The 14,446-nt window shown below is 34.1% G+C and overlaps 1 protein-coding gene across 3 annotated transcripts in view; it reads left to right on the top strand.

Moving 5' to 3' along the window:
• The window catches only part of ABHD17C (abhydrolase domain containing 17C, depalmitoylase), a 61,460-nt gene extending 47,908 nt beyond the window's left edge, over positions 1 to 13,552 (top strand). For 2 of the 3 annotated variants that reach the window (XM_020965909.2, XM_020965901.2), the window contains 2 exons: positions 8,426 to 8,605; positions 11,991 to 13,552. In XM_020965909.2, the coding sequence (XP_020821568.1) occupies positions 8,426 to 8,605; positions 11,991 to 12,210 (400 nt within the window). In that variant the 3' untranslated portion in view covers positions 12,211 to 13,552. Of the gene's footprint in view, positions 1 to 8,425; positions 8,606 to 11,475; positions 11,560 to 11,990 lie in introns of all 3 variants that reach the window. The other variant, XM_020965884.2, reaches the window with a different exon arrangement.
• Positions 13,553 to 14,446: the final 894 nt, after the last annotated feature.

The following is a 14,446-nucleotide window of genomic DNA, read 5'->3' as shown; positions in this document are numbered from 1 at the left end:
TTTTTTAAATATGTGGCTATCGTATTTTTGCTGGGATTTTATTCAGATTTTTTGCATCAGAATTCATTAGTGGTAATATTTTCTCTACTTTTTCCTTTCCTGTTACTTTTTATGAATAGAGTGTTTTCTTAATTTTTGAGAATAATTTATGTAGCATAAGTATTCATTACTCTTTAAACACTTGATAGAATTCACCAATAAGTTCTTCTAAACTGGGAATTTTTTCTTAGTGACTTGTTCAGATTTTTTTTCTGAGGTTGCTTATGTAAATATGTTAATATATCCATGTTCTGTTAATTTCAGTGTTTTATATTTTTGTAGGTAATAATTCATTTACTCTGTATTACCAGCTTTGTTAGCATGTAATTCCTCTGAGGTTATGATAATTATTTTTATTCTATATCTGTCCTGTTGCCATCTTATTCATCTTTTATTTTGTTAATTTGATTTTCCTCCTTTTGATCAGGGTAGCTAATGATGTATTGATTTTTGTGTTATTCTTTTCAGAGAGCCAGCTTTTAATTTTCCTAGTAATTTCTGCCCTTCTTTTGAGTCAGTCCTTTGTTGTCTTTGTTTGTGTTTAGTTCGTTAATGCTTTCTTTTTACTTTGTTAATCTGTGGTTTCAGATATATTTTTCCTCCGAGGACTGCTCTATTGGCATCCCCCAAATTTTGCTGTTTTTGTCATTATTTTCATAGTTATTAATTTGTTTCTTTGATTTGTACCTTGGATCATTCATTACACAGATTGTCATTAAGTCTTTCTATACATCTTCATCTTTTGCTGCTGTTCTTTTCTGTCAAGAACTATCTTAATCATATATGCTTAGTGTTTCTTCTTTTTTTTAATTTTGATTTTTATTGCTCTATATCCTGTCACATGATGTTTGGGCTTTTTTTTTTGGTAAATATATAATGTGGTACTGAGAAATATGTATATTCTTTAATGTTCTTTTGTAGAAAATACCATAAACCTTTCACATGTAACTTCTGTTGTTTATTCTGGTTTCTAATATTCTTTTTGTTTAGCTTTCTTTAGATTTATCCACTTTTGAGAGAGGAACACTAAAGTCAGCTACAGTTGACTTTTAAAATTCAGTTGATTCTTACTTTATTAATTTACATGTAATACCATTTGTTGCGTATGCATTTGGTATTGATATTGCATGTCGCCTGTGGTTTCTTTGAGCTTAATGGAATTTCTCTGTTTTGTTGTGATTTTTTTTGTTGTTTGGCTAATAAAGCAGTTGGAAGTCTGCTTTTTTGAAATCACCTCATGCGCAATAAATTTCATTCCAGCCTTTCATTTTCATTTTGTAAGTGTCTATTTTTTGATAATAGAATCATGAATTTAGAACTAGAATGAGCTAGAATTCAATCCTATTTCTTCCAGATAAGGAATCTGAAGCCCAGGGTATTGATCGCTTTTCCTAAGGTCACACAGGTATTTAGTGTCATGTTTCTTGTGAACAGCAAACCATTGGTTTTTATTTTCTTATCCATTCTGTCACTTTTGTTTTATTGGATTGTTTAGTCTCTTCACAGTTACATTTCTGTTTATTAGGCTTGCATTTTCCTTTCTTGTATGTGGGTTTTTAATCCCTATCCTCTTTTAAATCAGAACCTTGCCCCTGTGATTAGTTTGCTCAGAGTACTTTGGTGTAAGAACTAATCCCCACTGCTCATTCCCATAGGCGTGTCCTTCCCCTCCTTTTGACCTATGTTAAGTTCCTTAAATTTATTAAAATTTTTAAATGTATCTTTTAGTTATCTGTCCTTCTTCTCTTTTGGTGCAGGGTAGTGCCACTACCTTCTCTCTGTTGGTTACATTCCAAGACATTTTAGTTTACTTGGTTCTATTCATCCATAAGGATTCATTACTAAACACCTATTATGTGCCAGACTGTATCCTTTGTGGAGCTTGTGTTCTCCTGGAGTAAGGTTGAGGGAGAAGCAGCAGAGGGGCAGGAACAACATGTGCATAGAAAACAACATGCAAAGCAGTTTTCGAAGTGAGATCACTAGCAGTTGGTGGGGATCAGGACAGATTTCCTGTAGGAGTAAGGTGGCACTTGAGCTGAGTTTTGAAAGGAGCAAGGGGATTCTATGAAATGGAGGTAGAGAGGGGGATGCTCCCCAGCAGAGGAGCAGCCTCTACAAAGGAACAGAGATAGGAAATACGATGTTCCTATATGTGGGGTGAACAGGTAATTTGCACTAGAAGATAGAGCATGTGTGAAAGAGAGTAACATAAAATAAGCCTGGTGATGTAAGATAAAGCCAAATTGTGAAGGATTTATTTCCCTCTTCTAGTCTGTTCCAAATTTTGTTCTCCAATTCATTAGCTAGACCCTTATTTGTTACTTTTTTATTCTCTTTATACCTCTCATGAGAGTAGAACTTTTGGGATAACAAATTGGAACACCCTTCTCTATTAATTTCTATAATGTTAAATTTGTAGAGCCAAGCCCATTTCCCCTTTTCTCTTCTGTGTTTCATTCAGGAAGTAGGCAGCATCAAATAGAAGCGATGTTGTATGGTGGGTATTACCATGTGTCCCATATGACCTTACCATGATCATTCACCACTCTAGGGATCAGGTTGTCTGATCTTTAATTTTGTGTACTCCCTTCTTCTCTGGATACATAATGCTCTTGAGGACTCATACATCATACTTACCCAAGTTCAACTATGTCACTTCCCCACTCATTAAACTCCCAGTATCTCCCTGTTGCCTCTAGGAACAAATACAACCTGCTCTGTTTCGAATTCAAAGCCCTTTATAAGCTAGCCCTGTGCTGCCTGTCCAGTCTTCTTACTCCTCACCAGATCAGGCACTGATCTCCTGCCTTGTTCTATGAACAAGATGTTTCATCTCTCAGCTCCGGGCTAGCTGTCTCCCATGCCGGGAACTCCACCCACTGTCTTTCCTGGCTTAAGTCCAAATCAAAATCTTTTACTGGAAACCTTTCCCAACCCCTCTTAAATCTAGTGCCTTCCCTCTGTTAATTATTTCCCACTTATCCTATATATAGCTTGCTTTTGTATATATTTGTTTACATGTTGTCTCCCACTAGGTTGTAAGCTCCTTGAGAGCAGGAACTGTCATTTACCTTTTTCTGTATCCCTAGCACTTAGCACATTGCTTGGAACATAGTAGGCACTTAATAAATGTTTATTGATTGATTGATTGATCCCTTTTTCTGGAGTAGAATGCAGTTCTCAGAGGGAACAACCTTTTTTTCAGAGAAAGTGGTTTCCTAGTGTTCAAAAATTCCTTAGACAAAATTCATTAACAGGCCCCATTTCCTTAATAGACATAAACCTTCTCTTCCCCAGTATTATTAGTAGGTTCCCTTTCTTTTCCTCTTCAAGGGCAAAAGCAACCTTCTATTCACCTTACCCCAGTACTCCATTGTTTTATCTTACTCACCTACAGCCATCACTCTTGTTGAAAATTGCTATGCCTGTGGACTGGTTGGAAGTCTGTTCCCAATGCCCCCCTTTCTCATACCTTCCTTCTCCCTGTTTGTGACATTTCCTGCTGTGTTAACGCTTCTGCAAAATATACTGATTTTCTTATACAGGGGTATGAGATTTAATACAAAGTATACAAATCAGTTCTTCTTCCTTTCTTTTGATTCTATAAATTCCCCTTAAATCTGTATCTGGTCCTTTTTCTCCCCAGTGATCTTTATGTGTGTTCTTTCCTTCCTCCTCGTTCAGCTTCTCTCTTTTTTAAATTGTCTGTAAACACAAGAGAACTGTTTATACTACTTAGTTTTTTTCCTTGATAATTGTATTTTGTTTTCTTTTGTTTCTCTGGCCAGTAAGTCAAAATATTCTCCTCACCTCTGAGTTTTTTCACAGGACTGCCTCAAATTCCTCTTTTGTTGAAGGGCCTACTATTTTTCATTAATAGTTAGATTCACCTTTGTAGAATACATTATTTTTGGATTGCAGCTTGAGTCCCTTAGCTTTATTCCTCCATTCTATTCTTCAGTGTTTTGAATGATCCTCTAATTGTCTTTCCTATATGGTGTTTTCAGTAATGAACTTCTCTTGGAGGTCCCATGTGACAGCCTTCCTTTCCCTCCTGGCTTTGGGCTTCAAAACCAAGCCTCTGCCACTTTTTCATCCTGGCTTTTCCCTTGGTCTGGGACCCTGGAAAATCCAACTATCCTTTAGTTTTCTCGCCTTGAATAGTCCTCTGTAAGGCCCAACCCCTTCTTCCAATGGTTATTTCTTCCAGGAGCTTACCTTTTGTTGGAGAGGCACAGGCGGGTTTCCTCCTCTACTCCCAAGGACTCTGCTTTTCAAATTCCTTTTGTGTCTTGTCTTTCCCCATTAGAATGTAGGTTCCTTGAGTACAGACTCTTTTTTGCTTATGTTTGTTTCTCCAGTGCTTATCACAATTCCTGGCACTTATTTAGTGCTTAATATTGTTTGTTTCCTCCTTCTTCCTGCCTTACTTAATAGCTAAATATTTTTCTTTTGACTGCTTGCAAAATGTTATGTTACAGAAATTGTGAAATTTAGTAAAGTAGTTCATTGGATTCTTAAGCATGGGATTTTCTTAAATGTCGATCTGTGGATTCTATCCATATTTTGTTGTCTATTCAAAAGTTCTGGGCAATTTTCTTACATTAATTCCAATTGTAGATATTCAAGTTTGGGGATTTATCATGTTCTTCTGGAAGACCTATGATCATTGTAATCTTTGCACATCCTGTCATCAATTGCTTTAGCTAAGTTGTTGCTTTTTGCACTTCTGCCAAATTTCCTTCTACTTTTGATTTTGTTTTTGTTCCAGATGTCATTTGCTCCGCATAGTGTTTTCTCATTTTTTCTAACTTCTTTGACTTCTTTAATTCTGCACTGAGAGCTCTGATTTAAAATGTTTTTCCTCTTCTGAACTCTTCTGAAGTTTCTGTTGTTTTATGATCTCTGGAGAGTCCGTGGAGCTTTATTTTCATCAGGAATTTTTTGTTTCTTTTCCTTTATAGCATAGTAGTTGTTTGTTATGTTCTGGCCTCTCTTAGATTTTTTATTCATTTTTCCTTCTTTTTGTTTTATCTAATTGAGAGTTGGTTTATATCCAGCCTTTATCTCTTGGTTTTCTGATTTTTCTTCCTTTCTGTTATATCTCTAGTAGCTTAATTCTGATTTCCTTCTTCGTACAGACTCCAAAAACTAAGCATCCTCAGTCTCCTAGCATAGTGTGAGGGCCCCTTTGGGTTTCTGATTGCCTTTCCCTCATTCACAAAAGTTATTTCCCCTCTAGCCCCCTCTGCAACTTCCCATCTTTTTGTCCCAACCCCTCTCCCCTTACCTTCCCATGGCTGAGCAGAATCAGTGTTTGCCATCTCTTTTTGAAGAGGTTGGAGGAGAGGGGGCCAATGTTAAAGTAAGCAGAACTAGGAAACACATATGAAGAGTGACTGCAATAATGTAAATCATGAGACAATATAAAATGAAACCTAATTCTTTATAATTATAATGAGCCAGTGTGGCCCCAAAAAAAGAGGGAAGGAGATGCAGCTCCCTCTCATTGAAAGTGTAAGGGCCAATGGTGCAGAATGAGAGTATGTTATTAGATATGATAGTAGGTTTTGCTTAGCTGTTTTTTTTTATTCCTTTGTTAGAAGGAAGATTGAAATGGAAGTGTTAGGTGGCAGGTTATATTTGGAAGTGGCATCATTGATAGTTTTTTAAAAAAAGATAGTATGTATGACTCATGGGTGAAGTGTTCCTTTGTCCTCTGATGTAGGAAAAAAACCAAAAATGTAATGTGGCCAACTATTCAAACGTATACAGATACAATTTTTTTCTGAATAATTACCTGTGTTACCAATGTGAAAGTTGTTCATTACAAGTAAAGCAAAGCAACAGAATGAGGTCTTGGGAAACAGTTATTGATATTGCCTTATTTCAAATCTGCCTTTCTTGATTTTGCTTCTAAAAATAGACTTCTGCGTTTTCCATAGGGTTACCTGCAATTGTATAATGTCTAGGAAACATTTCCAGTGCCTGGGAGGGTTCTCGTGCTTTAACTAGGCAGGTATTTTGTGGAGTAATTGTAGACCGTACTACTAGTATAGGAATAATTTAGAAATAATGCTAAGGAAAATCCTTTTCTTAACATAGAGGTCAAACTTCTGTCTGCCTTTTACTGCATGGGCATTTCATCTTAAAATTTTAAATTAAAACTAACCATGTGCAAACAGAAAACACTTATTATACATGACAAGGTAAATCCATTTTAAATTAGATTTGAGTAGGTTTTTTTTAGTAGTTTTCTAATATATTACTAAAAAATTCCTCCCTAATTAGCATTAGTTTAGATAGAAAAGTTTAAATATTGTGCTTTTGACATTAAAATGTTATTCATGTGTATTTGATCTAAATTATATTAAAACAAATTGAAATCACTTGTCTGGAAGATATGATTTGGTTTTTTTTCCCCTAATGAAATAGTCTTGATTGATTAATTTGAGAGAATGTATTTTACAAAGTCTTATACTATGCATAAGAATTGGGTGGCCTGCATTGGAAGCAGGTGTTGTTCTATCTCAGAAAGTAAAAGCTGCTGTGTTCCCTTCTTACACAGTGATGAAAGGAAAGGAATGAACACTTGTTTCACCAAGCCACAAAGTATCACAGAATATATTTCCCCTTAAAACAATGCAATTTATTATTTTTTAAAGTTCCCAGACTAGCTTATTAAAAAAAAACCTCACAATAGAGCCTGTCAATATTATGAGGAAAGGAAATAGAGGAAGAAAGTGGGAGAAAAAGTGCCTTGCCTTGTAACGCAAATATGACTCTGCATATTAGTTCTTTCGTTCACTCAGCTTGTGAATTTATTGACTTGGATAAACAAAAGGGCATTCAGAGGAACAGTAGAAAGAATACTAAATACAGTGAGAATTGGATTATAATCCCAGCTTTGCCACCATCAGTTATGTGGTTTAGGAAAATTGATTCACAGTTTGAGGCCTCAATCCTCATTTGTAAAATGAGGATTGCATGATCTTTCAGCTCATTTCTAGCTCTGACATTCAGTGATTGTAAAGAACAAGAGGAAGAAAATTCCATGCAAGGTGATAATATTAGGTAATTGAGCTGAAAAGGGAAAATTGCCTTGCGAATGCTAAATAATTATCATAGTTTCTTTGGTGGCAGAGAATAAAGGGAAAACTTAACTTATTTATATTGGTAGAGTCTAAAATCTTTAATATTGGCAAAAAATTTTATGTCTTGTAGGGAACGTGGTCCCTTTCTGTACCTGGAGATAGCATTGCCGCAAGAAGGAAACCCTAGCTTCTGTAATTTCACAGCATAGGATGTGCAACTAACTACACTATCTCCAGGGTATAAGGACAAAATATTGCTTCCTATTTACAAATATTGAATCCCTATTTTCCCCCCCAAAAGCCTAAGGGAACCTACTGTTGTCGTACAGTTCTGGGGTAGAAATTGGGATTCCCTGCCTCAGAGAGGGTTGGCAAGTCATTGCAATTATTTGTTAAACACCTATTATATATTTAGCACTACATTAAGTGTCTTAGGGTGGTACCAAAGTAGTAAATGGCATGGTCCCTCTCCTCAAGCAGTTGCAATTTAGTTGAGCAGACAAGCATGTGTACAGGGTTGAAGGATCTGGATTTGGTAAGGGCACATGACTTCTGTTTTCAAAAAACATCTGTTTCACTTTTACTTAACAAATGATTGTTATATTAGTATTTTATTAAAAGTCCACCATGGAAAGCAGTATGTTAGACTTGCTATTATCCTTTATTATTTTGTTTTAGAGATGTTTATTATTATTTTGGAAAATGTAAAGGAGAGATTGAGTGGAATTTGGAATGCATTTGTTTTGTTGAAAGAGTCTTAAAAAGACATTGTGTCTCTGATTTTTGCAGTATATTTAAGATTTCATTTTAGTTGAAATAGAACTAAAAACACATTTTCACCATGTTTCTGTTTATCATAAACTTCATTGTTGCTTAAAATGAATTTTAAAGTCATTTATTAAGTGCTTATTAAGCACTGTGCTAATTGCTAGAGATAGTAATGAAAAGGGCAAGAGGCAGACAGCATACGGAGGTAATGGTGGCTAGAGAGAGACACTTTGATCCAGAAAGTGATAGGAACGATGAGTGTGGCTGTAGACGGGTAGATTGACTCTCCTTTTCTAGGAAGAGGGGCAAAGCTGATTTAAAAATAACTTTCGGAACTGGAAAAGTGGTGGGTTAGTTCCAGCAGATGGCCAGGGAATAGGTAAACGCAGTCTTGTGAATTGATCTTGTGAATTTGATGCAATTTGTGGGCATAAGTGGTTATGTCTGTGAATTTGATGGATGGGGGGTAGGGTGTTTTGTTCTTCTTACCATTAACTTAAACTTTAAAAAAAAAATTTCAGGTATGGTGTAAGTCCAGAGAACATTATCCTGTATGGTCAAAGTATTGGAACTGTCCCTACAGTAGATTTGGCATCTCGATATGAATGTGCAGCTGTAATCCTCCATTCCCCTTTGATGTCTGGTCTACGAGTGGCTTTTCCTGACACTAGGAAAACATACTGCTTTGATGCTTTTCCAAGGTAGGTATGGATTAATAAATCAGATAATAATAATACTAATCAACAAATATTTGGCACTTGATATGTATGAGGCTCTGCACAGGATACAAAAAAGTAGAAGATACTGTCCTTGCCTTGAGAATCTTACATTTTAGTTGGAAAGACAGAAACTCAAGAAAACTTAAAAAGAAATTATGTGACAGGGTGTTAGTATATGATTACTTGCCAAGTGAATGGTACAAATTTTAAAACTCAACACGCTACTCATCATACCTGTTTTAGTACGTGTGCACCAGTAGTTATGAAATGCCAATTTGTTTATACATTCAGTATAATATAGACAAAAGAAAATGCATCATCCTTATTTATGCCAGTGAAGAGCCAAAATGTTAAATGAAATAATGACCACATTGATAATAGATAGGAATAATTGTCAGAAGGCCTAATTTTGAATTCCATTTTTGCCACGTACTGTTTGACCTGAAGCAAGCAACTTTATTTCTTCAAGACTCAGTTTCCTTATCTGAAAATTGGTATAATAAACATGCTAATGCTTACTTTGGAGGATTGGTTGCTTGATAAACAGCTGCATGTTATTTAATCAAAATTTGATAATATAATTAATATTTATGCAGACTTCTTTTTAACTATTAGTTTCAGCTTCTAGAGTTTTTATCAGAATTGCTGACTAGTAGATTTTTCACCTCCCATTTCATCCAAAATCCCTTACCCGATGAAGAACTTGATTATCCAGAGAAATTCCAGATGCCAGGGTGATCCCAGGCCAGGTTAAATTTCAGAGAGCTCCTGACTCTCACAGTTCGTATTGTCCCACCCATGGACTTTACTAGAATAGAGCTAAAACCACAGGGCTGCTGCAGACCTGTATCCAGTACCAAGGGAAATAAATGCCTTACTGTCTTCTCATTGTCATCTAATAGGAGCAAAAAGAAGTGAATAAATTGATCTTAAAACTTAAGGTATCAAATAATTTTCTTGAATTGTTGAGTAGTTTTCATATAGTTCAAAACTATGGTATGGTCTCTGTCTAGATTAAGAGATGTATTTTAACACTTTTAAAGTTTTCTCCCTGGAAATTTTCAACGTTAAAGCATCATTATTCCAGGATTATGTAATAATTGAGCTAGGTATGTCAAGGTACCATGTTTAAAAACAAACAAAAATCCCTAGACTCTTACAGTACTCTATAGCTCTTTTTTTTAAAAAAATTGATTCATTAATTACTATAATTATGAGATTAATTAATAGAACATTGGAAGACCATTTATTTAGTTACATGAATATATAGGCCTTAGGCTTCTTTAATTATACAATAGCGATACTTCTGGATTCAACTTTGATGGATTTCAGTTATGTATAGTTTCAGTTATGTATGTATGTATAGTTTACACTAGGATTGAATGAAAATTTAATGACAATCTTGTCTGTAGATTTCTAATTCCAGGGTGGTGTGGCTGGGAATGCTTATAACACTGATGTTCATTTTATACATTGTCTTACATGCTGTTAAGTTGACAATTAGAAGCTATTGTTTAAAAAAAAAACCAAAATATTATCCAGTATATGTCTTATGAAGAAATGTCATTAGCTACACATATGTAAAATGACCAGTTTTTTTCTGCCTTCAAAAATTTAACTTAAAAATGTCACTATAATGAATAAAAGTAGTGTTTTGTTTTTGTAATGACTCATAAGAGCCTTATTCCTTTAAATTTAAACAATTAACTTTTTAAGGGTTTTTTCTCTGTTCATACTGAAGCTTCTGCTTCTTTCAGTAATATTAGGTAAAAATAGGCCAATTCCTTATTAATAGTGCCATAAATTTTCAAAACTAGAAAACTTCAAACCACTTGAAATTACATTTAATTTCCCTATTTTCTGTATTTACTTTTGACATTTTACTCAGTGTTCCCTGCTTGCCAACATGTTTAGTTCCAAATTCTTTCCTTATGTCAGTTTTTTGTATATGTGCACACATGTGTACACACATGCATACATGTGTCTGAATGTTCAGCTGTTAGAAAGATAATTTAAATTTTATTTTTATTAAAATAACTTATTTTTTAGTTGTCTTTTAATTAATTTTTGTCTTTTTCTTAGGTTTAGAATCATGTAGCAGTTAAATCAATTTTGTATCAGTTATTTGACCCAGGACCTCTAGACAGTTTATTCCTTATTCCATGTAACTAAGCAGTCCTCAATCAGTACTTTTTGAAATGAATAGAATTGATATCTCTAGTACTTAAAATTTCCAGAACTTCTAGAAATGAATGGAGAATTCTAGAAATAGAAGTAAATTTCACAAACCTGTTTTCTAAGTGTAAATATGAGTCTAAGGTCAAGTCTGATTTTTATATGGCAATATAGCTGTTGGAGATTAGTGAACTGTGGCAACTTCTTATCATTTCTCAAAGTACTACATAAAAAAGTGACCAGTTTTTTGTGATTAGCTACTAAAGGATACTTGATAAGTTTTTTGTATGTCTTTAGAGCATGTGGCTCATCTTAAACCACTTCTGGTAAATACTTTCAGAGTAAGTACTATCCACATAGCTAATTCCCTTTTTGGTAACTTTGGAGAGGCCAAAGGTGAAAAACGTAGATTGTAATAGATTTGCTCTCTCCACCTGAAGCAAAAGAAGGACCTATTGAGGAGTCATTCTCTGTTTTTGATTTATACAAAGTGTGATTTAGTTAATGAGACTAATTTTGTAAAGAGTATAATCCCCTATGAGGTAAATGAATTAAAATAATCCCATTGGGAAGCTATACACCTAATTCAAGTCGCTACCATTCCTCACATCATTTTTGGAACACCTCTTTTGAGAATGTCTTTAATTCATGTGGCATATTCTTTTGAATTGTCTCAGCAGAGGCAAATTTGCACCTTTTGAAGTTGGATTTTACTTTTGGAAACAGCCAAAAATCATTTGGATCCAAGTCTGATAAATCAGGTACATCGAATTGTTAATACACTTAGGGATCTGAAATGAGGCCTGACTATAATCAGCAATAATTTTCTTCTATGGTTATAAACTATCTTTGAAGGCAGTTCCAAAGAAGGAAGTCTAAAATTGTCTTTGTTTTTTGGTGGGTTTTGGGGGCAGTATTGTCGAAATAATTGGAGGGACCCAACATTCATTTGAATGTACAAGTTATATGTATGTTAATATAAAAGGCAATCTTATTGCTTTGTAGTTACGTTGCGTAAATGCAGGTATCAATAAACCCAAGATGTAACTTTACAACTCTATTTTTCTAATAACCTTTAGAAGCTTTCAGAAGAGAAAATTAAATTTGTTTTGTGTATATGTTCATTTGCCAACAAAAAATAAAATATTTTCTATATATGCATAACTAATTTCTTTTTTCCTCTCTTTTACAGCATTGACAAGATATCTAAAGTAACCTCTCCTGTTTTGGTGATTCATGGTACAGAGGATGAGGTAATAGATTTTTCTCATGGTCTAGCCATGTATGAACGATGCCCACGAGCAGTAGAACCCCTCTGGGTAGAAGGGGCAGGGCATAATGACATAGAGCTTTATGCACAATATCTGGAAAGACTAAAACAGTTCATCTCTCATGAACTTCCCAATTCCTGAAGAAGGATACTTGATTTTACCTCGTTTACTGTGAATGGAAGAATTATCTTTTTGCACACGCTTTAAACTGGATAGCTGTAATGGCTTTAAAACTATGAAGAAATGCCCAGTCTTTAGGGTATTCTAATCAAATATCTGATGAAATTTCAGTCTTTTGTATATGGAAATCAGTCTATGATGCACATAATGTGATAAATAGCTGTAACTTTTCAGCTTCATTACCTTGGAGGAAGTGGAAATGATAGCTGAACATGGGGACACTTTTCTAGTGCTTTATGAAATTATCCCACAATCAGTTTTCTCTTATGTCTGGTCATTTATGATTCTTTCATGCAAGACTTTTTTTTTTAATCCAGTGTTCTCAGTATTTGGAATACTGCTTTTGTCTAACTACAGCTTCTACTAAATGGATTCTTGGCTTTGATCTAAGGGAGTAGTGTTTAATTTGTGAATTTTTTAACTGTGGTATTGTAACTGGAAAGCTTATCAGGATGAAATTTTGTCTCTCAATAGTTCTTGTTAATGTATTGATTTTTTCCCCAAGCAAACCACTTAAAAGATTACTTTTAAAGATTACTTTTTTTCCCTGAATTGTAAGAAATATATGATGGAGTTATCACCAACATATTTTATCAACTGTAACTATATAAATATAACTGGAATATTCTTAAAGAAAAAAATAATGAAACTAAATGTTTTTTTAAAGTGTAAATTTATTACTAGCAAACAGTTTTAATATTCAAATTGTCTGATTGGTCTGACAAAGAGCCATAGCAGACTTTCCTTCTGTAAAGCATTCCTTGTAGACTTTTTAAAAGGATTGTACATATTTGAATTTACATTGTGCATAGATTCTTAATTGGTAATTTTCATTTAAGTCTAGTTACAACAACAAACTGCAAAATTCTTGTTTATAAATGATTGAATACATTTTGTTAATATGTTTTTATCCCTGTTATTTTGCTATTAAAATTTTTATAATGTTTCCAAGACAAAAAATAAATTATACATTTATGTTTTGATGAATTTATGTAATTAATTAAAAGTTTCACTAAACTAATCTTAGTTTAGAAGTCATTTGGTTTTTGACACTGGAATGGCACAGAATATGCATCAGAAATGCAAGACATTTAAAATTGTTAACACTACTCATAGGTTGGGGGTTGGGATTTTTTTTTTGGTTGTATGTGTTTTTTTCCCCAGATTTAAAGGCCTTAAACGTACTGTAAGCAAGCCTCAGAATGTTGTAAAATTTGATTGGGGTTGGTTGCCACTTTGTGTACTGTTGCTTAATGCAACACAGTGGTTGTAATGGAATAAAGGATGCATGGATTAGAGCATATTGGCTTGTGTGATTTTCCTTTGTTTTTGTTTAAAAAACTAAACAGTGGGCAAGGTAAGAATACATTTTGTTGGACTTGGAAAAAAAATGCATCAAACTTTATTTTGTTTCTGTTTCTTCTCAAGAAAGTCCTTTGAAGCTTTCAGACTTCACTATCAAAGATAGTCTACGATGGACCTCTGGCCAAAAACAGTGAAGTTCCGACCTGAAGGGACCTAACAGATAATACAGTATAAATTTAAATACTTACTTTCTCTGTGCTCTTGTAACTCTGTGCATCCAACACTGCGTTTGCACAAGGTGGAGGTGTATCTCTTCTCCCCAATGTGGGGGTAGGTCTAGAATGCCAGTTTTCAGGACATAGATATTAATTTTCTCAGGGGAACTGTGCTAGAAGGGAAATAGAGGGAAATTCTTGTTCCTGTAAGGTCATGTTTATGACATACCTGGTTAAAAAAAATGCTTAAAGTATTAGGTTAATAGTCTTCAAAGATCTTGGGATTTCTAATTATTACAATTCTAATTGTTAAAGTTCTAATTAATAATAATGAATTAAGAGTAGCATTCATTACAAGATCTGATGACAATATTACCATAATAATGATAATTCTTATCATGATTGTGTTTTGTGATCCCAGATATTGAGAAGTATGGACTATAATTAAAACCAATTCATATTAATTGCTATAATTACTGGGGAAATTTAAGCCACTCCCTTCTAGTTAAAGAAGGTAATAGTATAATTAGACAACTAGATCTCAGAAAATCATTTTTATATCAAAGTAGAAAGGACAAAACAAATGATGAATTCCTTTTTATTTCTTTATAAACCCAACCAAGTTAAGACTAACTTTTGGTAAACGTACTGATGCTTGTCAGGACTAATAGAAAAAC

The sequence above is a fragment of the Phascolarctos cinereus genome, unplaced genomic scaffold (assembly GCF_003287225.1).
Source record: "Phascolarctos cinereus isolate Bilbo 61053 unplaced genomic scaffold, phaCin_HiC Scaffold_3;HRSCAF=262, whole genome shotgun sequence".
NCBI classification, from domain to species: domain Eukaryota; kingdom Metazoa; phylum Chordata; class Mammalia; order Diprotodontia; family Phascolarctidae; genus Phascolarctos; species Phascolarctos cinereus.
The sequence above is the reverse complement of the archived record's forward strand: the minus strand, read 5'-3'. Positions and strand labels throughout refer to the sequence as shown.